Raw genomic sequence first — 25,454 nt, 5'->3', positions numbered from 1 at the left:
TGACCTTTGACACTTCATTCTCTGATGGTTTGAACATCACAACAGTACCCTTCTCAAATATGTTTAGATTTTGGTTGTTTCTTTATTGTTTTCCTAGATAGAACTATTTTCAAGCAGGAAAAAAACAAGTGTTAAAGCATTTTAAGAGCGAAACAGGAAAGACAAAGCATTTTAAGAGTGAAATAGGAAAAAAAATGTTCAAGCATTTTAAGAGTAGCCGTTGAACTATCAGGAAGCTGGTACTGAAACCAACCGCATCACTTCTAGCAAGGTTCTCATCCAGCTATGCTCTTCCCCATTCCTGGTCTCTTAACACGTTGCGTTTGATTTTCCCAGTGATTGTCTTTGGGAGTTCTTGAACAAATTCCACCTGATTGACGGAAAAACAAGAGGAGGCATTTGATTGCCTGTGTCTTATCCTAGCAGTCAGTGCAATCATAGGAACCCTGCGCTAAGGGTTAAAATGGGAGCTTCCCAGCTTTGCTATCTTTCCAAAAGTAAATCTCTTCTTCCTTTGGTTTTCTTCTGTTTACACCTAGAACCCAACTGCCTTCTACTACACCCGATTCAGAGAAAAGACCTCTTAAAATGTTGGTCTTTAAAGATCTGGGACCTAAAGAGTCTGAGGAAAATCTTAGGGATGACTTATAGAGTTAGTAGAGGTTTCACCTTAATCCGGACTTGGCCATACATTTTTGTCTTTGATTCCTTCTCTCAAATATCCTTTACATGTCTTCACATCTCTTCTGAAAGTCAAAGTTACCAATGTAGGTTTTTAATGGAAGAAGTGTGAAGATGGTTGGATCAGATCACTAACATGAATTGTATTTTGGCTCAAATGATGAAATGGTCTTGTAATCAAATGGTGAAATGGTCTTATAATTAACCAGTGGAGTGCAGCTGAGAGTACGCCAGAGCCAGAAGGGACTGCAACCATCCTTGTCTTTATAAGCGCTTGTTCTTCTGTCCTTCTGCCTTTGTAGAAAGGTTCAGGAAGAATCCTCTATGTGTATGGTGTGTGTGTGTGTGTGTGTGTGTGTGTGTGCGCGTGCGCATATGTGTATGCTTTTGAGGCTTAAATAGGGCTACTTGAGCATCTTGGGCTTAAAGGGGTAGCATAGCCTGTTTCACTCTGAAGAACAGGTGCCACATCTAAATTAGGAACTTGGTGATTCTTAACTTCCACCCCCCTTCTCCATATAAAATGGCCTTTATGAGTCCTGAAAATATTCTTAGTATTACAGTCTATTTTTTTCTTTTTTCCATCTGCGTTTTCTTTGCATGTGTGAACACACCTATATGGGCACACACACATATCCTCAGTTAACTCTTCCACCTAACAGAGCAGGTCTCTTAGTCAAACCCAGAGTTCTCAGATATGACTGGTCTTGCTCTGGTCTTCTACTTCTGCCTTCCAAGGCAGTTGAGCCAGCACACCCACCCATGCATGTACAAGGGTTCTGGGAATCTGAGCTCCAGGCCTCACACTTTTACAGCAAGTGCTTTTTTTTAGTCATACACCCAGCCCCTGCAACACAGGATCACTTGTAATATCCTAAATATAAAACACTTTAAGCAAAAACTTTCAGAGTAACTCAAGATGTATCTTCTAGGATACACAGCAAGTGTAAAGTCAAAATTCAACTCAGAGGTAACTTGCACCTACTTTTCTTGGGTATTTGTAAGGTGCTGTTGAATTTTTCACATGATCCTGAAGTTCAGCGGTTAACTTCTCACGGTTGGAGCACTTGTAGGGTGCAGCTAGTACAATAAATGCCTTCACCACCTGCAGCAGAACAACCATTTGCTTGTAAGACACATTGTGAGTTTGGAACTATTGCTAAACACAGGCATTGACTATCCATAGCAGTACAAACCCCAGAGACACTGAATGAAGCTTGGGTACAAATTTTAAAGTATATTGGAGGATCTCTTCCCAGAGGAATGGACTGTGAATGTGAGGAATGCTGAGTTCTGTTTATATGTCCCACAGACTTAACATCTCTGCTTAGTTGATTGAATGAGGCAGACCTTGATTTTGAGGTACACATTTATACCATGGCACCTCTACCATTAGCGGCATGTTGAATAGGGTGAATGGAGATTCTAAAGAGTATAGTCTGTAGGAGAGCTGACAGAAAGTACAGAATCGGGAAGGATCTATTTGTAAGGGGTTGTTGCCTCCCAATTTTTCCTACCATTTGAAATACTGCTTAAAAACACTTATAGAGGTTAATTAGCACATTGATTCTAATTGTCACTTGCTTCTGGCGTTCAACTGAAATCAGTTCTATTGAAAAGATGAGGATGTAGTGGCAGTAGAAGAATATTTTGGAGATTGGAATAGATCAAGAGCAGAGGGGGAAAGATGTCCTTCAGAGTACCATGTGGAAAGCCACTGGTATATGAGAGGGAGGCACAGAAAAAGGGATGGAGAGAACTGATAGCCACATTGGCCCAACATTTTTCTGCTTGCTGAGTCTTCAAAAAACTTCCAGGAGGAAAGGGAAATGTATCTCCTAAATATAGACACATGGGAATTTTGGGTCAACCTTGGGCGCAATTTTCTGTTCTTGTTTCTGTAAGAAATGTATTTTGAGCTGTAATGGTTGTATGGGAGTTGAAATCTGATGCTTTTGGCTTACACAGTGTCTGTTCCCCATGGAACAACAGTACATGAGTTGTCTAAGCAATATTCCCCTCATGTCTTTCTGGTAGGGCTACCACCATTTACTTCCCACGACCATCATATCATCGAAGTTTGGCTATTTGACCTACACAAGTTGCTGGACCACACTGGCTGGAGATGTGGTAGAATTTACCTGAAACAGGTGCAAAAAGAATTCATTCCTTCCTGGTGGGGTGCGGACAAGTTATACTTATTTGTGTCTTGAGCTAATTGCTATGTGATACGAGGAACTAGAGCTTAAGATCTCAGGCAGACAAGGAAGACAGCCTCGATAACATCACAGGTATGCTTGGCTGAAGCTTGAATCCCTGAATAAAGGGGAATTTCTGATCCAGGCCACACAAAGAATCTCAGACCTCTTGGGGGTAGAACTCATTTGTAAGTAGATTACCAAGCACACATAAATGTACCTTTGAGAATTAAACAAGTTACCCTGAGTTGGCCTTTGCCATTTACACATGGGCAGGACTTGAAAACAAAATTGCTGCTTTTGTTTTGCCATCCACCCTACCTCTCCTCGGATCGGATCTGGACTGCTGACAACAGCTGACTCAACTACTGCTGGGTGCTCTATCAGTGCGCTCTCTACTTCAAAAGGCCCAATTCGGTACCTGCAGAGGGTAGAAAACCTTTGATCATCACACTCTCCAAATTGGAAATCTTCCATTCTGTCATGTCATCAGTTTCTTAGAACAGCAAACATACAAACCCAGAAGATATAATGACATCATCAGCTCTGCCGACAAACCAAAAGTATCCGTCATCATCCATCACTCCTCTGTCTCCAGTGACATAAAAATTTCTTCTTATTGTGGCATCTGTCTTTTCTGGATTGTCCTACCAATCAAAGATGACATTTGGAGATTTGTCTGCTAGAACAGACAGGGGTGTGACACCCAATGAGTGACTTACACACCATATTCCTAAAAAGAAGTCAGGGGTTTGATAGGGTAGTTCCTAGAATAGAACATACAAGCTCTAAGCTCTAAGAGCTAACCCTCTCCTAGGAACCTCTTCTGCCTCAGCTGATCCACTTTTCCTCTCTGTGGATAGTCACTGCAAATGGTTTCTTCCTTGTAGAATTTATCTTGGGAGTACTCTCACTGAATGGATGTTATTATCCCCACTTTACAGCGGATGAAATAGATCTGTATTGGACACTTGCCCAAGAGTCAGCACAACATGGTAGATATGAAATTTGGGGCCATTTCTGAACTCGGGCATGGCTAGCATGTTCTTCCTGTTCATACCACATATTCAGAGAAGAAACAGAAGGGCCGATCGGACTTCAGCCTAAGGGCAATTTCCCCTTCCTTGCCGGATGGTAGGATATTTCCATTTTCATCTATAATCTGGAATAAAAGAAATAATATATGTCTTTCATATATATATGTATAGCTTTATATATATATATATATATATATATATCTTTATATATATATAAAACAGGTCATGACCAGGGAGAAAATGAAAGCAGTCTTCTTTCTTGAACCAATCGGATGTTTTCTCAACCCACCTGCACATCGTACGGCACTACTCCTTTTCCCATGGAACCTGGTTTAATTGCTTCTCCTTTGCGATTGGCGCAAATTATTCCCTATGAAGAGGACATGTTTCATATAAGTTTTATATACTAAATTCTGACAATGAAACTTGAGATTCAGTTTTGAGGGCCAAGGAGATGGCTAAGTCAATCAAGTGCTTGCCATCAAACATGAGGACCTGAGCTTTGATCCCCAGCACTCAGGTAAAAAGCCAAGTGTGGTGGTTATGAGATGTATGCCCAGTGCTCAGGAGCTGGAGACAGGTAGACCTCTTGGCTCACTGGCCAGCCAGTCTAACCTAACTGGTGAGTGCTAGGTCCAGTGAGAGAACTTGTCTCAAAAAATATATATGTGTATATATATATATATACATATATATATATATATATATATATATATATATATATATATAGTGGAGAGATGGCTTAGTGTTTATCTAACACATGCATGCACACACATTCGCACCCCTCCCCTCCTCCCCCCCCTCAGTTTTTACTTATTTTCCCAGAATGCAGGGTCATTCTTCTGGGGTGAAGTTTTTGGAGTAGCTGATCTATTTATCAGAGTCACCAAGTGCACTGTTAAAACACAAATGCTTGAGTCTTGCCCCCAAGGTTCTGATCCAATGATGTTCAGCAGGATCTGAGGGTGTGCATTCTACCACATTTTTCTATGGCTTTTACACTGCTGTTTTGAGGACCATACTTCTTTCTTATTGCTGCTGTCTGGAATTTTGAAACAAGGTCTAAAGATCTTATTATGATATAATGGAGGCTAGCTAGCTTTTGGCCCTCGATGTAGATGAGGCTACCCTTGAATGTGTGGCCCCTTTGCCTTAATCACCTGTGTACTGGAATTACAGACATATCCTGGATTTAGCTGAGGACAACTAAGCTGAAAACCATGCCTTCTATGTTCCATTGGATGCACACTAGAATAGATTCTCCCAGAGGTTATAAGGGTAGGGAAGTCTTTCTCATTGCAATGGAAAGATGAGCCACTCAGGTCCAGACTCATCAATCCCTAAATTTCCTGATCTAGCTAGCTGCTGTGCAGGGAGGAGGCAGGAAGGGCGATCATATTTCTTCTTAAGCCATACCTAGCTAAGCAATTCACAAATTATGATAACTACTTACAGCAAAGTGTTGTGAGAAATTCTATGAAGATTTTTTTTTTTAGCATGAGTGGGACACTTCAAGGACTCAGTGCTCAATCCAAGGGCTGAATATCCCCAACATACAGCCAGGTCTCCATATACATAGTTTCTGTATCTTTGGGATCAACTAATCAAGAACTTTGAAGTATGTTGTTTTAAAAATTGGACCTGTATTGTATATACAAGCATTGTTCCCCTATTATATGCCAGTAACACAGACAGCAACTATTTAATTGGTAATTTTAAATAGCAATTTTGCATTGTATTTGGTGCCATGGGTTATCAACTTAAAAAATAGAGGAAGATATGTTTAAATCCTATGCAAATCCTGTTCCATTTCCTATGAGGAACATGAACATTGGAGGATTTTGGTATCGTCTGGCACACATTGGACCCAAGATTGGGTCTTGTACCCAATCTCCCGTGGCCACTGAGGAAAAACTTCTAAACAAACTTTGTCCCTCAGACATACCACTTCGGTCTGTCCGTAGCCCTCGTACAGCTCCAGCCCAGTTTGCATCTTCCACTGTTCCAGCACTTCGGGGTTGAGTGGCTCCCCTCCTGTCAGGCAGTGCCGCAGCCTCTTGAATTGATATCTGGAGAGGCAGAGTTGCATGGGCTTTGGTGGGGGGCATTTCATCACAAGTTCAGATGTTCAAACAAGAAGTGCTAGGAGAACAGGCTGTAGAAACACTTATGAGCTAAGTGTATTCTGAACACCTCCTGTGTTTCTGGATATCTTCTAGTTGTGTGAGACACATGAGTGATGAACTGAATATTTCTGAATAAATTATGTTTTGGCAGGTGGGGGAGCTTAGAGGGAAAATGGGTAGATCAGAACACTAATAATACAAAGTATTATAGTTATGAATAAATAATACAACAGACTAGGTGGTGGCTGTGCAATAACAACTCTAGGAAACCTGAGTTCAGGTGCCCTTGTCTGTATGTCTGTGTAGGTCAGAAGGCAATCTCAGGTGTGTTTCTAGAAGAAACCATCACCTGCTATTTTGAGATAGGCTCACTCCCTGGCCTCACACTCCTCAAGCAGGCTATTCTGGCTGGCCAGTGAGCCTCAGGAATCTGCTTGCCTTTGCTGCCCTACTGTTAGATTACAAGTACACAGTACAACACCTGGATGTTCACGACTCAGGGGATCAAACTCAGATCCTCATACTTGGGTGGTGTACTGGCTGGTTTTATGTGTCAACTTGACACAGGCTGGGGTTATCACAGAGAAAGGAGCTTCAGTTGGGGAAATGCCTCCACGAGATCCAGCTGTGAGGTATTCTCTCAATAAGTGATCAAGGGGGAAAGGCCCCTTGCAGGTGGGATCATCTCTGGGCTAGCAGTCTTGGGTTCTTATAAGAGAGCAGGCTGAACAAGCCAAGGGAAGAAGCCATCAAAGAACATCCATCCTTCCATGGCTTCTGCATCGGCTCTTGCTTTCTGACCTGCTTGAGTTCCAGTCCTGAATTCCTTGGTGATGAACAGCAGTATGGAAGTATAAGCCAAATAAACCCTTTCCTCCCCAACTTGCTTCTTGGTAATGATGTTTGTGCAGGAATAGAAACCCTGACTAAGACAGGAGGTAAGCATGCGACTGACTGGTCATCTCCCAGCCCTTACCCTGGATTTTAAGATGGCATATGATTTTGTCCCTATAATGTATTAGGTAATATCTTAGGACATTTTAATTGTCATGAACGAAGAAAAAGGAGAGGACAATGCTAATGGCATCTGCTCAGTATCATAAGGTATACAGAATAGTTATTTGGTCCAGAATGTCTATACAGTAAGATTCAGATTTCTGGGCCTCCCTGTATGGTAAAGGAAGCTCTGTAATGTTGTATGGCAGCTTCTGCTTGTGGCTTAAATGGAGAGTTCTGCCCAGTACCTCTTAAGGTCCTTTTGTACGAGCATCCGGTACACCGTAGGAGCACTGCACAGGGTCGTGATGGGATATGTGGTAAGTGTCTGGAAGAGAGAGAAAAACAGACATGTCAGTAATGGTCAGCTAGAGACCATGGCTATAGATGACATCTATAACCTTTCTTTTCCATTACTGCCTACTAATCCCATGGAATAAGAAAGTAAGTATTTACCAGTTGTCATTAGTGACATGTTGGGGGTTTCTAGTTAATGGAGGAATGTACATGCTTTAGAAACAGGCATCTACTGTTGAATTCAGTAGGTGAATTGCTGAGTTTGAGAACAATTGGAAGTATGAACTGGTTTACTCAACTCCAGAACTTTGTATGATGAACTCTTATAAACTCCTACCCATATTTCCCCATATGTTCTGTGTTGCATTGAGCCTGGTTGTATGAGCTAACATACTAGGACCTTTCAGTACCATTCCTGTGAAGAACAGCCTACCTTCAGAGAACACCGAGTCATGGCAGAAACAGCTGCTTTATTTAAAGGGCTTAAAATTAGCCAGGCTGACTACACCTCTGTTTCCTCAGGTGAAACCTTCAAGTCTTGTGCAATTCTCATGCTTTAGAGATACCAATAATGGGGGGACAGGCTCAACTGTATTGTCCAGTGTGTTCACAGCTGGTATTAAACATAAGCATCCAGACAGCGATGTCCAGATATATGCAGGCCAGCTGGACTAACGCTTAGTTCATGCAGAAGCCCTTCTCGCTATGGACCTGCTTCAGAGGTTTTAATTCTTCTTAGTAAGTGCAATGTGGACTGTGTACTTCTCAGAACAACCCAAGTCCTATACAGAATTTTACAGCTACAAAAGAAAAAAAGTTGTGTTTGTTTGACAGTGTTTCTTGGTGTAGCCCTGGCTGTCTTGAAACTCACTCCGTGGCCCAGGTTGACCTCGGACTCACAGAGATCTGCCTGCCTGTGCCTCCTGAGTGCTTGGATTCAACTTGTGTGCCATCACCACCCAGCATGCAAAAGAAAGTTTTCAAACTGTGGAGTAAACGGTTTCTTTTTCAGGGCACTTGCTAAACTTGATGCAGAGAGTCCGCTTCCAATGCCTCATTGCATTTCTCTCAGGCCTTCAAGCCAACTTGTTAGACCAGGTAGCAAAAAGCAATTTAAAAAATAATTTAAAAAAAAATCACAGGCTGAACACAGCTTTTATTCACACATAAGTGTGCTGCTTTATTAATACTACAGATCTTATAAAGATTAAACGATTTTTTTTTTACTGCTAAAAGAATACTTGGCTTTAATCACATTTTCATTAAGACAAAGCTGCCAAATATTTTATTAATACATAAATTTGATTTTTCTTAATGAATTCTGAAATTACATACATATGAAAATTATTTTAAAATAAAAGTTTTATGATTTATTGTGAGTAATGTTGGGTTTGAAAAACTGTAGGGTTATATAAAAATTTCCTGGATGAAGAAAGGTCTTCATGTTGATGATTAGGAAGCCCTAATTTATGGAGCATAACAACATGTGTGTGTGTTGTATATAACCAAATCAAGGTAATTGGCATGTGCATATCCTCAGATATAATCACTTCCATTTATTGACAATATCCAAACCTCTACTTATTTTGAAATGTCTTTCAGGCTACAGTTAGCTTGCTGTGCTATCAGATATCTCTCTCTCTCTTTTTATTATTAGATATTTTCTTTATTTACATTTCAAATGCTATCCCGAAAGTTCCCTATACCTTCCCCCTGCCCTGCTCCCCTACCCACTAGTGTAGCCATGTCTAGTGGAAGATCTGCGTACCTAGTTTGCTGGAGTGTTGAGGCTAAGAATTACGATGTATCCTGTGTATCCTGTACACAGGATGGGGAAAAGACAGGGGATGGAAAGGGATACTCTAAGAGAGAGGCCACTTCCTGAGACCAGCTATTGTCCTTTTACCATTAGGTCAGAAACAAAAGAGTTGTTTAAATTGGAGTCTTCTGGTCTTTAGAACTAGGCTCCTAAGCAGCCAGATTTTATCCACACTAGTGAGCCACCATGTTTTATACACTAGTGCGCCCTGAATGATTTACAGCTGCAGCCTGGCTTTCCTGCTGAGAACGTGGTTGGTAATTCCCCTTCACCTACAATCATTCAGAAGTCAACTTCCTGAGTCTTTGCTGAAAAAAAAAAAAAAAAAGCAAAACAAAACAACCCTGATTTCCAGAAGCTTGGGAGACTCTGGAACCGGAGGAATCTCTTCTCTATGGTTTTGTTGGGTCAAGACTTACGTCTAGGAAGATATCAGTGTCGAACTGGGCCATCCGGTGCACAAAAACACAGGCCCCTCGAAGCCATGTAGAAAACACACTACCAATGGCAGCCTTGATCCAGCCAGTGTCTGACATGTTCCACATGATATCTGAGGATGTCAAGTCCAGCCAGTACCTACATACAGAAAAGCAAAAGAACAGAGCAAAAATAAGACATAAAAATAATGTGCTTAGGCCTTCAGAGGTTTGTTGTGCTAAGGTGGGGGGTTATCCAGGATAGGGGTTCCATCCTCTTAGAGGAGGAAGGGAGGAGGAGGTGGAGGGAGGTGCAGTGTGAGATGAGGAACAGGAGGGGGGGGGGAAGTCAATGATTGGGATGTAAAGTGAATAAATAAATAAATGGAACAAAATAAAACAAACAAAACCAAAGTGAAAAGCAAACACTAGCGTTTTTGAGGATTAGTCTTGCCCTACACCTCATTGGAAGCAAGTCTCACTTCACAAGCCAGGGTTCTACTTCCTCTTCTCCTTAGAAGGACTTTTCTGACTCTTACATCACCTGGGAGTAGAATAGGGGGCTGAGTTTGGTGTACTTTTCTGACTTTGTCCATTGATATAACAAACATTCAGAGAGCAAATACTGCATAGAAGGTATTGATATCACGAAGCACACAAGACCGATCTCTGCTTTTATTTTAGGAAAACAAAGTAGGAGCAAACACAGAATAATGTGAACTAAGTAGATACATGTTTCAGGAAGGTAGATAAGTTATCTACCTTTAAAGAGCTGTGATAAAACACTCTGACAGAAGGAGAAGGACTTAATTTTGCTCACAGTTCTAGGGTAGAGTCCATCGTGCTAGGAAAGTTGTAGCAGCAGGAGCCCAAGGGAGCTGATGGCACTGTGTTCATAGCCAGGAGGCAGGGCCTGATAAATGCTTGTGCTCAACTCACTTTCTGTTTTTATTTATTTTTTTTCATACAGTCCAAAATCCTAGCCCTGGGAATGGTGCCACCCACAGTGGGCAGGTCTTACCACCTCAGTTAACATAATCAAGATAGCAATAACTGAGGCATACCCAGAAGACAATCCCTTGGGTATTCTAGACTTTATTGGGTTGATGATTGAGAGTAATCATTGAATGCTTTAACTTTAGGTAGAAGGAAAATTAAACAGAGCAATGTGGCAGTTTTAGGTAGACTTGTTTCAAAGACCCTTTTGGGAAGGTAAATTCACCTGGAAATAAGGAGAGAGAGAGAGGCAGAAGTGCTATGAATCAAGCACTAAACCTACATTCTTGCTTGATCAGCTACTTCAATGGTACCATTTAGCTAGGGTAGGGTAGAGGCATCCAGAGTTCTGTTTTATGGATCTACGTTAAAGATATCTTAATATCCATTCAAGGAGAGGTGTCATATCAGCAGTTGGACACCCACACTGGCAGCCTGGGAGACTGCATAGAAAACAAAGAAGCAGTGTGGTGGTGCACTCCTGCAAATTCAACTATTTTTGTGGGGGAGGGAAGAGAGGCAGGAGAATTGCTATGAATTTGAGGCCAGTCAAGGGTACAGAGTGAGTTATAGTCCAGAGCCAACTACAGTGTGAGGCCAGGCTGCAATGAAAATAAGAACAAAACCATAGTTTCCTTTCCTACCTTCCACAAAGGGTATACCCAATGCCAAGGCTGCCCTGTGAGTGCTGAGCCATCTTGGGGGAGCCTGTGGTCCCACTGGTGAAGTAAATGGCCATTGGTTCTTGACTTCCCGTCTCCACACAATTGTGCTCTTCAGAGGCCGATCTGCAGATGAACCCCAAGATATAGACTGAGGGGAGATCAGTTGACTCTGTATGATTGTTCTCTACTAGGGTCCCACTTACCACGGGGGAATAATGAACTGAACCTACTGCAGAGCTTCCCTGAGCAGAAACTCCCAAGAATCTTAGAGGGACTCTAAAGATCAGGGTAAAGTCCTCCTTTTTAAGCTCATTTCTTTGTAGTCCAAAAAGACAGCCAAGGTAACTCGTCATGTCAATAACAGAAGCACATATACTTTATTTCAATGTCTTTGTAATTTATATAAAAAAATTAAAAACAGATTTGAGTCTTTCTAAGTTGATACCATTTCATGATTTAGGGATTAGAGCAAGACCTTTAGATTTAAAGGCCAGATATATTGAGATCAAACTTAAAACCTTTGTTGTTATTGTCCATTATTTCAGTATCTCTGACAGAAACAGCTAATAGCGGACCAAATAGCCATCCCATCCTTTTACTGAACTAACAAAAGTCAGGTTTTGTTCAGGTACTAGGTAGCCACATGCTTCTCACTTAGTCACAATTAAGCTAAGCCAATCAGGATGGTTTTTTCCCTTTCCAGTGATTGGTTTAGGAATAGGCTTGGGAGAATTATAGTCAACAGGTATAAAGTCCTACAGGAGACATTTTCTTGTTTTAAGAAGAGTGATGTGGGCTGTAGATGAGGACCAAAGTTTGTATCCCAGCACCCAAGTAAATGCCAGGGAGCCGTGGTGGCCCATCGTGATTCCTTTGCTTGAAAGGTCAGATTTGATTCCCTAGCACAAGACTAGTGACATTGATGGGCTCTGGGTTTGAGGAGAGCTCCTGACTCAATGAGTAAGGCAGAGAGATCGAGGAAGACACCTGACATCAGCCTCAGGCCTTTGCATGCAAACATGTACATGTGTACTCTTACATATATATGTACCTACACACATGGCAACACACACACACACACACACACACACACACACACACATACACACACACACACACACCTTCATGGGAAAAAAAGGAGTAATGAAGACAGGATGCCATTGTCTGTCTCCCATCCCATTCATCTTTCATCACAACCCATGATACCTGTCCATGTATAGAATGTATACAATGTACATGTCTGGAATTCTCCTAGTCATACTGGCATCATAACAAAGATGGGGTTGGTGTTTCATCGAACCACCTAGACACCCCTCAGTACTGTATGTTTCATCTGTACTTGGATTACTAAGGTGGAAAGTGTGTATCTTAGGTGACAGAAAAAGACTTTTGGTGTACACAGCTTTCCAATTCCTCCCATCCCTGGACAAACATGCCATTCCCACACTGAAGGATCTGGGTGAGGCTTATGACTTATTCTGGTGTACATTTTGTGGCAGGGATTCTGGGATTCAGATTGTCTTGTGTGACAAAGAAGGCCACATGAGGTGAACTGACATACTTCTTCTGGTAGACATTATAGATCATGACTGGCCTGGAACATCGTGTAGACCAGTCTGGCCTTAAACTCATTGATGATATCTGCTTGCCTTGCCTCCTGGATGCTGGGATGAATGGTATGCATCATTGTGCTCTGTATTACATCTATCTGTATGCCTCATGTATTATATTTTTCAAATTTCTCATTTTGGAAAATTCCAAGTGATAGGTTTTTATTTCAGTGAACTTTATGTTATCATTTTATTTTGAGACATTATCTCATAAGACCCAGACTGGCTGAAAATTGCATCTGAGGATGATGTTAAACTTCCTCTTGCTGCTACTTCTTGGGTGCTGAGATTATACGCTTGTACCACCACATTCAAGTTACAAGGCTCTAGAGAAGTCTGGAGCTGCACACATGCTAGGCAAATTCTATCATCTGAAGTACATCTCTAACATTCAGATGATTGTAATGATGAGTGAATGCCATTGATCGAGATGGCACTAAGATAGAGATCATTAGGTAATAAACATCCTCAGTCCATAATGCCAAAAATGGATTCTCAAAATATTGAGATATTTTTAGCAACTCTGTTTCCTTAAAATAGAAAAGATCATTGAGTTTTGTTTTTTTTCTTTCAGAACAAATATTGGGTGATGTTGGATGTTTTAGGTTCCGGAGAGTGTGATTAGTTTACTTTATCTAACATCCTAGCTTAGGGGACATCTCTTGTCTTTGGTGTTTCTCCATTAAGTAAGAGGACCTACTAACACAAGGCTTCATCCATGTGTTTACTTTTCCCTGAAAAAACAAAGACATTGGAGTCTCTGAGAGGCAGAAAGATATTCATGGGGTGATGCTAAGTCTGGGTTTTCTTTCTTTTTGGCTCCCTAAGTTTTGAGTTCTGAATTTTCAGAGATAACTTTTTCCTGGTAACTTCAAGATTTTTATCATTATACCTGAGACTCACATATTCCACACTTGTTAGACACCTGGATCTTCCTAGATCCCTGATCTCCATATGACTGGCTTATTGTCTTTTTAAAAATGTGTGATTTTCCTGCATGTATGTCTGTGTACCCCATAAATGCAGTGCCCATGAAGGCCAGAATTGGGCATTGGAACATTTAGAACTTGGCTTACAGATGGTTGTGGGCTGCCATGTGGGTGCTGGGACTCAAACCTGGGTCCTCTGGAAGAATAGTCAGTGCTCTTAACAGCCCCTAAAACTAAGCTTACTATCTTATAGCAGTCTCTGCTGGTTCTTTCCTGCTCTACATCCGTCTCCATCCCCGTACCCGTCCCCCTCCCTTCCTTCCTTCCTTCTTGTCTGCCTGCCTGCCTGTTTTATTTTTATTTTCCTTCTTTTTAGATAGTATCTTGTTGTGTACCTTAAACTGGCTTCTAAGTTCTTCATTCTCCTGCTTTGACCTTCTGAATATACCCCATGTCTACATTTAGCTTTCATTTTGTAGCACTGAGAGTGGAGACCAAGGTCTTGTCATTCAGTCAGTACCAAGTACCGTGCTGACAAGCTGTATCACTGGTCTCATCTTTCCTCAAATGACAGTACCCATCCACCCTTCTCCAAAATGACAGTACCCAGCCACCTATCTCCCAACCAAAAGTCAACCAAGCCTCAACTGCTCCTTTGTCTGCCATGTGAGTCAGCCTCAAACACAGTTCCAACTACTGTGCCATTTGTTCTAGCCATTATGCCGAGCATGTCACATTGCTTTATCCCGTTTGTTCCTTCTGCAACCCCATACTGTCATTATCCTGATCTCATAGATTAAGATGCAGATTTTCAGAAATGTCACATAGCTTACCTGAGTTTATAACTTACAAAAAAAATAAGCTGGATTTTTTTTATTTTTATAAAACATCTGCTATTTTAATAAGGATTATGCTGTCAATGAACATTTTCTCACTTTTTAAAATAACATGGGAAATTCTTTCTCATGTATTAGCTTATTTTGCTGTCAAATGTCACTAGATACTTGCAGTATAGTTATCCCCATTTTACATATGAAGAAAACAGAGGTTAAGTGATCTGTTTTTTTTTTTTTTGTCTGCTTATTAACTATTCCTTCAGCACCCAGCTGTGTTTTGTTATGTGTTGAAGATAAAGGTATCACCCGAACACACAAGAAAACCCTTGGCATACTTAGAGAGTTTAACTTAAGGCAGCGGCTGTCATGCTTTCTGCAAAGGGCCAGATAGCAGGCATACCATTTCTAAATGAAAGCAGACATAGACAATATACAAACAAATGAGCACCTCTGTGTGCCAATGACACTTTATTTACAAAAGCAAGTGGTGGACCCGATTTGGCTTTGGAGCCTAATTTTCCAGTCCAAACCTTGGAGTAGAAAAACTGAATCTAAAAGAACACGAGGCTAGTCTGATCACTCAGAGGACCTAGCAACGCGAAGAAACAGTCCATGCATGGAGAAAAAAGCCTTACGGCTTCCATCAAGATGGTCAGGAGCAGCATCACGTAGGATAAAACATTTGAACTGAAACCTGACAAGATAGAACAACTATAGAAAGGACTAGGAAAGAACATCGGGGCAGGAGAGACAGTGGATGCCAAGGTTCTGAGCTAGAGCATGTTCAAAGAGTAAAAGAGAGATCATGATAGTTGTGTCCCAAAGGCCCATCTCTATAGCACACTCATCATAGGCCACAGAGGAGACAGAAAAGTCAGAGTAGAGCTGTACATATTTCTTCTGTCTGTAAATAATTTCATTAAATGACTTTTTAGGGAGCTGGAGAGATGGTCTAGGGTCTAAGAGTACCTATTATTATTACAGAGGACATATGTTCAATCCCTGGTGCCCACAGGGCAGCTCACAGCTATTTGTAATTCCAGTTCCAGAAGATCCTATGCCCTTTTCTGGCCTCCTTGGACACTGCATGCATGTGATGCACAGATACACATGTACTCATAAGCTCATACTCTTAAAAACATTCTGTTTTGGGAAGGAGCCCGGTATCAACTCTGGCTATTGCTGAGTCTTTGGACGGACAGATTCAGAGCTGTACCTGTGATTTGTGCTGTTGCTAGTGCCTCCCACCCAAATACTCACTGAAGTAACTCCTGAAAGTTGAGCCATCCATCCCAGTGGTGTGGAGACACCAGGAGTTTAGTCTTCAGGCTGGGACACTCTGATACAATGGAGTCCACTGCGGGGGCCACTTCCTCACTAGCCACAATGCACTTGGCCTTGGATGCTTGCAGCCGGTAGAGGATGTCTTTTCTGGTCAGTTGGATCGTTCCTGGCATGAATACAAGCCCTGGAACAAAAAGTGATTCCTGAGCTAACAGCTCTGGAGATTATTGGGAAATCTAGGTCTTGTGTCTGGATGAATGAGAACTTCAGATGTCAGCCCTCAGCTACCTGTAACTTGGTTCCCTGGGCTGTCCTGCTGGGCCCTGGCATGAGGGATCAGTAGAGCTCTGGCTTTGGAATCTGACAGGCCTTGGGTCTAGTCTTGGTCTTGCAACTTGCTAGCCCTATGACTTGGGTTTCTCTGGCCTTCCCTTCTTTACTTTTATCATGGGGATAATGACAGCAGCTGGTTGACAATGATGGGCTGAGTAGTAAGAACCACTTTCATGTCAGGCTTGAAAGGTGATTGTGTAATGATTGTGTGATATTTAATCATCATGTTACATTCTATGGCACGGTTCTGTGAACATTATCTCATTCAACCTTTCAACCAAGGTGAAAGATTTTGCAAGATAAATCTTTCAAAATTTATCTGGGAATGAGAAAAGCAAATAATAGATATGTAAAAGGTACAGAGACACTAGAATTCTTCTCTTTGTTGAAATGCTTTGTAAGATGCATACTACATCAGTGCAACAGGACAGAGTGAAAAATTATATGCAGCTAGGAAAATGCCTGCTCATTAATTTTTTTTGATAGATTGCATAGCCCCAGATGCTCAGAGACTATTCTTCAAAAACTTAAAAGGATTTTTTTTAATCTATCATTTGTGTGTGTGTGTGTGTGTATGTGTGTGTGTTGTTTGCATGGAGGTCAGATGATACCATTGTGGATGTGGTTCTTTCCTTGTACCTTTTTGTGGGTCCTAGGAATCTAACTCATGTAGCTAGGCTCGTGCAGCAAGCATCTTTAGTAACCAAGCCACCTTAGTAACCTGAAACTACTGTTTTAAGCATCCCCACGAGGTGCATGCAGTCTTTGGGGATAGCTGGTGAGTGGCAGAGCCAGCCTACAAATCATTGATGCCGTGGTCTGGTACCGCCAAGATTTTCCTAGATGACGATGGTCATGCTTAATTTATCCCTCTTCATCCCAAACAGCAGCCAGAGACAGGATTTCAAAGCTCCTTATGAGAAGACTGCACAGGGCAGGATTACATGTATGGTGTAAGGATTAGATGTAAGGATAAGATGTAAGCAGGTGGTTTGACTCTCTAAAGTGAATCCATGGGAAGACAGTGATACTCAAAACATTACAGATAGCCACTGCCGTGCACAGAGCACATATCACATGCCAGTGAATGATAACGCACCTACGGGTCACAAAGCCAATAAATGGCAATGCCAATAGCAAGGTTAGTCCCCAGAGACATTTCTATCACTCCCAAGACCTGTGTTGTATGTCTATGTATGTACTCCTTGCTGGGTATTCTGAAATCAGCTAAATAGGAGGAAGTTGTGGAGTTGAATTCCTAGGAAGGAGGCTCTTTTTTTACTGTCATCAGTGTTATTGTGGGGAGCTCTCATGCTGTGGTACGCATATGGGCAGAGGACACCTTTTGTAATATCAACGCTCTCCTTCCACCTTTAGGTTGGTCTCATGGACTCAGAAGCTCTGGTGGCCAGACTTGCATAGCAAGCACCTTTACCTGCAGAGCCATCTTGCCATCCCAAGGCTATTTTACTGAGTATATTTTAACTGAGTTAGCTGAGTTATTCCCTTAAGAAAACACGTTAGAGAGTCTCAGAACGATCAATTAATATAAAAATATAAAATGATTTCTCTTACAAGTTATTTGCTCTTAATGATTCCCAGTTACAGTCTCCGTGGTGGATTTATGAATGTGTTCAGTAGTAGATTACCACCTTGGGAGTCAGAGGAAGATTTCTTCTAATGGGTTTTAGACAGCAAATGTTTGTTGGATGGCAAGTATTTTAGACTTTATTGCATATGCCTTCCAGCAAAATCAAATAGTTTGTTATGTGGTGAGTGAAGGCAATTTTAAAAATTCACATGAAGGGTTTGACATTTTGGGGAATAAGCAGGTCTGCAGCTGGCTTTCTTCACTTGATGAACTGTTGTTATTGTTTTATTTCATGTTTTTGAACACTAGCTTGTGTGTTTGTACTCACAGATTTTCCTAAGTTAAATAATTTACTTTAAATTACATTAAGGGTATATTTCATAACAGATAAACCATCCTTAATCTTCTTCCAACCACGGCTGATTTCCAATTTATCTCTGTCTTTTTATATGGTGAATTTAAACATTTTTATACTCCTGCTTTCATGTATTTTATTGGCATTAAAAGCATCTTAAATTCTCTGAAATTCTCCTGATGTTATTATTGCTAGTATAAATTATTTTTTAATCAAGATCAAGCCATTCAACCATCAATCAACAACTCAACTAAACTTACACCTTAGCTAGGTTATGCATTGTTTAATCATTTCTATTTAAGTTTGGTTTTGTATACCTGCTAATAACATTGCACAGATATCTTTCTGTTCTCTGTAGTAGTCTACACTTTGGCATTCTTATTTATTTTAATGGATGTCTGATGATTTTTTTTATTTTTTAATTTTTTGTTGGTTTTTCGAGGCAGGGTTTCTCTGTATAGCCCTGGCTGTCCTAGAACTCACTTTGTAGACCAGGCTGGCCTTGAACTCAGAAGTCTGACTGCCTCTGCCTCCTGAGTGCTGGAATTAAAGGCATGTGCCACCATGCCCGGCATGATTTTTTTTTTTTAAAGATAAGAAATCAGAGAGTCTTTTGGTAAAAGGCCTGGAGAGTGTGTTAGACTCTGTGGCCTGTAGGATTGTTCTTGGTCTCAGTCAGCACGTTTGCTGTGGAGCAAAAGGAGTCAGCTGTATTCCATCACACGTCTATTTACCCAAGCAGAGGAACCATAGTTCATGGCTCACAGACCCCTATCTGAAAGACATGTCTTTACTTTACATGTTACTACTTTGGGGAAAATGTGTAACTGGATACATTAGTTCTTCTGACTGGAGTTTTTTTTTTTTTTCCAAACTTGGGTCCAGAGTCCCTTATGTTCTTACAAATCTTTGCATCCTCAAAGACTTCCACTTCTTCTGTATTTTTGTGTTGCAGAGAATCTAGATACACACCCAGAAGAGAGAACCGTGTGTGTGCGTGTGTGTGTGTGTGCGCGCGTGTGTGCGCGCGTGTGTGTGTGTGTGTGTGTGTGTGTGTGTGTGTGTGTGTGTGTATGGGGGGGATATTCCACACACCCTGTGCTGTGGAGAAACACTCACACTTGCATTTGCTTTATAGAGCTTTTTTCTGCAACTCTGAATAGTGCAACTCTCTTTTTCATTTTTATTTGTGTGTGTGGGTATATGTGTGTGAACCTGAGACTTTCTGTCTTGACTAGGTGTGGCTGGCCAGTGAGACCAGGGGATGTGCCTGTCTCTGCGCCCACAGTGCTGGGATCATAGAAACCTGTCCCTCCATGCCAAGCTTTTGATGTGGGAATGCAGGGCCACATGTTTGTACAGCAAGTACTTTATCCACTGAGTCATCTTCCCAGGTCCCCAATTACATAATTTTCAAGTGATGTGACCTTTGGCAAATGTCTTAATATCACTGTGCTTTGATTTCCTCTCTCAAAAAATGGTTATCACAGTGTTCCCAATTTCTTAAGTTTGTTGTTATTATTTCATCACAACTGCTATTAAGGTTAACTTTCTTTCTCTACTTTTTGTAAGGATTGCTTTAGTCAAAGCTGACCCTTCACAAAAGTCTCAAGTTTTGACACTCATTTGTGATACTCACCTGTTCTCATGCAAGCCACATTGATGAGCCACCATTCAGGGATACGGGGCAGAATCACAGCCACCCGGTCTCCTCTCTGCAGGCCGCAGGGCTTGGTGAGCACATTGGCAGCCTTTCGGGACAAGGAACCCAGTTCTTGGAAGCTCCACTTCACCTCATCTCCTTTCCCATTCACCCACCACAGGGCTGGGTTGGCTGGCCTCTCTCCAGACTGGCCAGGAACACATGGGAAAGAGAAGATAATGTATTATGGTTTAGAGCTGTCACCTGAAGACCCACATGTTAAAAGGCATAGTCCCCTATCCTGTGGCGTTAGGGCTTAAAGAAGAAAACGATCAGACCCTAGGCCCTTCCTCTCACTCATTCCTTCCACCTCTCTGAGCTGTCCTGGAGGGGAGCAGGCAGTCTTCCTCACCATGCATGTTCCCTGTGCTGCTCAGGGCTGCCACAGGGCTAAGTGAACCGAAGCTGATATCGTTGCACCCATGAACCGAAGCAACCTTCATTCACTTGAAATTGTGTGTCTTAGGTGTTTTGTCACAGTGATGGCACACTGACTAACACAGAAGGCAGATAGGACGTCTATTGCTACTCCTCCAGAGCTGCTTCCCCAGTGTGCCTAGGGGAGAAATGTTTCTCTCCAGTGGAACACTGGAGAACAGTCTTGGAGAATCACCTCTTGGTGGGGTCTGCCCTTTTTAAAGAGGGGATAAGCATATACCAAGGAAGAGTTAATCTGAATTCATCTCCCTAGACTCTAAGTTTTCTGAGAAGAATCAAAAGACAGAAACTGATTGGAATGAAAGGTGTTTATGGGCTCTTGTACTTATGAGTCTCCATGAAGCCATCCAGGTTCCTGCCCTCACTGAGATAAAAAAATTGATTTAAACTTGACAGGTAGAACACAGTGAGAGGACCTGGAAGACAGAGATGAGAGCAACAGGAACACTGGGGCCCTGCTCTTTGATACCTTCTCCTTTAGGGACCACTGGTCCAGAACATCTGCTGCAAAGTTAAAGTTCTTGGGTAATGGCTTCTCACAGCGATTGATGGCTTCAAAGTCATCCAGTGTCAGAGGTGCCCAGAGCTGGGAATCTCTGTGGAAGTGCCGGCCGGCTGGCTTGGCAAGCCAGATGAATCTAAGTCTCTGACAGTGGAGGAGAACCTTCATGGTTCCTGAAAAACTTTATTTTCTGGTAGCAAGTGGGAAATGCCTGTAGGGAAGAGAGAGGAGGGGAGAGTGTTAGCTGAAGACTGGGAGTGGATTCCTGAAGAACGCTCCATCCTCGCATAGGTCTGTCACCATTAGCCACTGATCAGTGTCCCCACTACTGAATGTTTCTTAATTCTGCATGTCACCAGCTTAGCCCTAACAATCTGGCCAACTGTGAAACTGTCAAATTCTCAACGTCTGCACCTACCTCCTCCCCAAGGAAAGCACAAAGGGAATATTTGCCATCTGGATTTGTTTCCAAGGTGTCCCCCCATCACCTCAAACTCTTATTATATATGCTGACCCCTCTGCTTGGATTTCCTCTTCCAGTAAAACCAGCCTGTTTCCTTTTGAGAACATCCACAAAGAGGCAGCCTGGCAATCCCCTTGAGTCCAGCTAGCCTGCTCTCCTCTGCCCGTTATCCTTCCACTACAGTTCACTGACGCCTGAGGGACATACTTTATGGCTGTAAGATGGAAAATTACTCATCTTCCTACATCTCAATGTTCTCATTGGCATAGTGGAAAAAACACAATTTCTCTCTCATGGTTATTATGAAGATTTGATAAGATGATGCACATAAAATGTGTAGTTCCTAGAAAAGGACTTTCTGGTTGCTTATTACTGCAGTTTTGGGGTAGTACCATGACACATTATCATGGATTGCTCTTAGCATGTGGATCAGGATGCCTGGAATTTATTTCCTGTTCTTTCAAAGTAGCTTGTGATACCAGTAAACTTGCCCACCTTTCCTTCCACTTGTAGTGTTTTTTTTTTTTAATTCTATAGTTACCTCTTCCTTTGACCTCCTGTAGCTTGCACCCTGTATTATTGTAAATCTGCCTTGTTCTATCATTTCTATACAGGAGTTCCAGCTGTCTAACCTAGCTGCTGTGAATAGAAGCTACGTAGCTGTGTATTCCAGTCTTAGCACCAAGGATGACTTAGAGCTAATAAAAACAGCCACTGTTCACAAAGCTCTTGCCTGGAGAAGCCAGCACTTTCCATCCAGGCTGTTATTGCACACGGGCAGTTACAGCCTGTGAGTCTGGCGCTGCTGCTGTTTCCACTTGAGAGGTGAAGACATGGACTCTGGTGCAGACTGAAGTAGCTTGCCCAAGATTGTGTTGCTTATAGCAGCAGAAGCAAGGCTATAATAGGTCCTCAACCTTGTGGACAATGTCCCTTGTGTTTCCCACTCAATAGGCACCCCCGCCCTTCTGCCTTTTTTTTCTAGAAAGTTAGTTTACATAGAGTGGAAAAATATGCAGGTGAAAAGGGAACCTGGGTCTGCAGAATGGTGACAACAAGCACAGAGCCGAGGGCTCAGGGGACTACTCCCTCTCCTCCATGTTTGCCTGTCCCTTTGCTGCTCAGAGAGAGGTCTGGCTTCCTTGGTGCAAAAAATGTTCACCGCAGTCTTGAAGAGCTGTGTCTGTTAGTACTGCTGGAATTAAACTATTTGTGTCAATGTGGAAAGAGGGATCATGCATGGGAACATTATAATGAAACTTATTAATCTGTACAATCCACATGTAGTGCTAATCATCAATATAATATAATTAAAAAGAGAAGAAACAACAGAAAAGAGATTGTGCTTTTCTCAGGCATTTTTTTTTTTCTGGAGAGTGAGCTATGCTCATGGTTTAGCACTGTGCCAAATTGAGCTGCTTTTCCGTCTCCTAACATACATGCGCATTTATGTGCAAACACAATGTACATGTATGGACACAGTTGCATATACAATTTTATAACACCTCTCTCTCTCTCTCTCTCTCTCACACACACACACACACACACACACACACACACACACACACATATGCATAGATGAATCCATATTTTTTCCTTTGAATGATTTTTTCCAAGTTACATATCCTATTCACTTCTCACTCTCCTCTGTGCCGTGCAGTAATGCTAATACTGTCTTTAGTGGCTCATTGTAGGGCTTCTGTGAGCTCCTGCCTGTTGCCTGGGACACAGATAGCTAAGGCAGAAAAGTGCTGCATAAGAATAATCAAACAGCATGCAGATATGGTGGCCCATGTCTTGATCTTAGCACTTGGCTAAGGCAGGAGGATTTTCATGAACTTGAGACCAGCCGGAAATATTTGAGACCCTATCTCAATGGAACCAAAAACATAACAAAACAAAATTTGACCCTCGACACCATTTATGCTAGAAGAATTCAGTAAAAGAAAAAAAATGGACAAAGACAAAAGCTAATGAATTGGAGCCATTTATCCCTTATTCTTCTAGTGATGAACTCTGCATTTCTGGGATCTACTCTGGCTCAATTACCATCCCCACCTTTACGTCTGTTTATTTTGCCTTTCAAGACATGGATGCCCATGACATTCTGGGATGCCCAGAACACTCTTGCTGTTTACGAACAGTACCGATCTTAAAAAACACAAATTCGAATCTTCATTTCTTCCTTCAAGTTAAAAGATAATGATTTTTTTTCATGGGTTGCTCTTATTTCTCTAATTTCCTACATTCCAACTAATCATTAAATTAATATTCAGACAAATCTAAAGCGACAGGCTGTAATTAGGTCTGAACTGACTCTCTATCTTGATGTTTTCTGAGCTCAAATAAAACAGTGAACGCTACAAATGCACACACAATTGACAAGTGCACATTTGATCAAGTAAGTCTCCCCACTCATTGACCTTGAGATCTCTTTTGCTAGCAACATTCCTTTGGTTCCATCTTTTTGGTTTATGTTTGATTTTGGAGTTGACTTTGGTGCAGATGGGCCTTTAAAGAGAACACAGAACTCTGAGGTGTCGCCATTTTGCTTTGAACGGAGCCATTTCCTGACTTGGGATTCTGGGGGTGGGGGTGGGGATGGGGCAGCATATGCAATTCCTGGGTCAAGTCTGAAAGCCGCTGAGTGTTTTAAATTGAAACAACATCTTTGGAGAAATTTATCTATAAGCATGCTTTAAAAAATATCTCCAGAAAAAAAAAATCTCCGAGAAAGTGAGATAGTTGAACTGAATAATTTCTGAACACGTTGTGATTTCCAGAGTTTAAGAAGAAAACTGTTAGGAAAGTTACTGAGCAATAGTTGGCCACTCATTCTCTGTTACATGTTGCTGAATTCTGAAGTTTATTTCACAGTTACAGAATCTACTGTTTTGCTCACAAAGGAATAAAAACATAGGAGAATAATTTACCAGTGGCCATCCATCCACTGCAGTGGCTAGCCTTGTGGCCCAATCAAGGGAAAGAACTCCCATGTTTTTTTTTTTTCCCCCTGCATGGCTGATAACGTTTACTAAGTGAAACTGTCAAAGGAGGCAGTTATCTGGCCTTGGCTTTGCAGCCATCTGTCGTGGTGACAGAGCCTACCTCGTGCTGACGTACCTACCTCTCTGCTACTGCTCCGCTAGTATCCCCTCCATGTGCCACATGCATCTGTCTTACCAGCAAATGGTCCTGCTGATCCAGAAAGGCCTCCCGCTCCTTCCCAAAGGCTGTTTCTGCCACAAAGTTGCTTCTTTTCTGCCTTCTCTTCTTTTGATGATGTCTATGCCACTGTGGCCCCGAGCCTCTGGTGTACAGTTGGGAGGATCATAATCCCTTGGGAGGAGAGTTTTTGTTTCTCTGGACAACCTGAGGTTAAAGGGACAGACGCCTATAAGGCACATCTAGGAGCAAGAACGCAAATGCAGAGCACCCTCCTCCCCTGACTCAGTGCCAAAGAAAAACTAAACCTGCTCATTAGCGGATTATTCTCATTCCCAGAGCTGATATTGAGATCTATAACGCCCATCTCAGAGTGGCACTTCACTTGGTGAAGTGACTACCAAGCATCCCAGGACATTGACATAGCTAGATCTGACTTACAACCCTGCCAGTTTAATATCACCCGAAGAATTTTATCAGAGCTCTCAACTGATAGATTATAAGAACTATTTCCAACTTCTTGCTGTTATTGAGCACCTACTGTGTGCTAGCCTCTATGAAATGTCCTGATATTGTCACACTTAAAAATCATCTTTAAACAATGTTATTGACTGGTGTATGCATGACTTTCATGTTTTATGTTTTCCAGAATGGTGCATCTTTTCTCTCACAAGTACAAACTGCTAATTTTTAAAAATAAAATTATAAATTATTTCTAGTGGGCATGATACATAGTTAATAGTCACACATGTGAAAAATACAGTCTACTCTACGATGGAGATTTTATTTTCACTCTTGATAATAGAGGATTTGATGTAGCCACTGCTGGGAGGCTCTATCACATTGAATTTTAAAGATAAATAGATCCACTAAAAAAAATCTTTTTCTTCTTCTCATACCCTTGGAGATAGACTATTTCACATGGGATTGTGAAAGAAAATCTCATCATAAATAATTTTAGTCTATAGTTACTAATGTCTGTCTATGGGTGGCTTCCACCGAGTTGTTTTAATTT

The 25,454-nt window shown here is 41.7% G+C and overlaps 1 protein-coding gene across 1 annotated transcript; it reads right to left on the bottom strand.

The window, feature by feature from the left end:
* Positions 1-61: 61 nt before the first annotated feature.
* Positions 62-24,602, bottom strand: Acsm4 (acyl-CoA synthetase medium-chain family member 4). Its single transcript, NM_178414.3, has 14 exons — positions 24,458-24,602; positions 20,779-21,022; positions 19,809-20,019; positions 15,867-16,074; positions 11,211-11,354; positions 9,574-9,730; positions 7,287-7,366; positions 5,862-5,985; positions 4,206-4,286; positions 3,940-4,041; positions 3,399-3,526; positions 3,201-3,300; positions 1,667-1,786; positions 62-370 (listed from the first exon to the last, which is right to left on the bottom strand). Exons 2-14 carry the CDS (start codon positions 20,977-20,979, stop codon positions 284-286), a joined length of 1,743 nt encoding a protein of 580 aa, NP_848501.1. The 5' UTR covers positions 20,980-21,022; positions 24,458-24,602; the 3' UTR covers positions 62-283.
* Between the last annotated feature and the right edge of the window lie 852 nt (positions 24,603-25,454).

This window comes from Mus musculus, chromosome 7 (assembly GCF_000001635.26).
Source record: "Mus musculus strain C57BL/6J chromosome 7, GRCm38.p6 C57BL/6J".
NCBI lineage: Eukaryota > Metazoa > Chordata > Mammalia > Rodentia > Muridae > Mus > Mus musculus.
Note: the sequence above shows the minus strand (reverse complement) of the source record. Positions and strands in the feature narration are given on the sequence as shown.

What these genes read in the sequence shown, in the direction of transcription:
- Acsm4 (NM_178414.3), bottom strand. Translation starts at nt 20,979, where the DNA reads ATGAAGGTTCTCCTCCACTGTCAGAGACTTAGATTCATCTGGCTTGCC. An exon ending in ACACTGATATCTTCCTAGAC is followed by an intron (nt 7,367 to 9,573) that starts GTAAGTCTTGAC and finishes TCTCTCTTCCAG; the next exon opens with ACACTTACCACATATCCCAT. An exon ending in GCTACGGACAGACCGAAGTG is followed by an intron (nt 4,287 to 5,861) that starts GTATGTCTGAGG and finishes TCCTCTTCATAG; the next exon opens with GGAATAATTTGCGCCAATCG.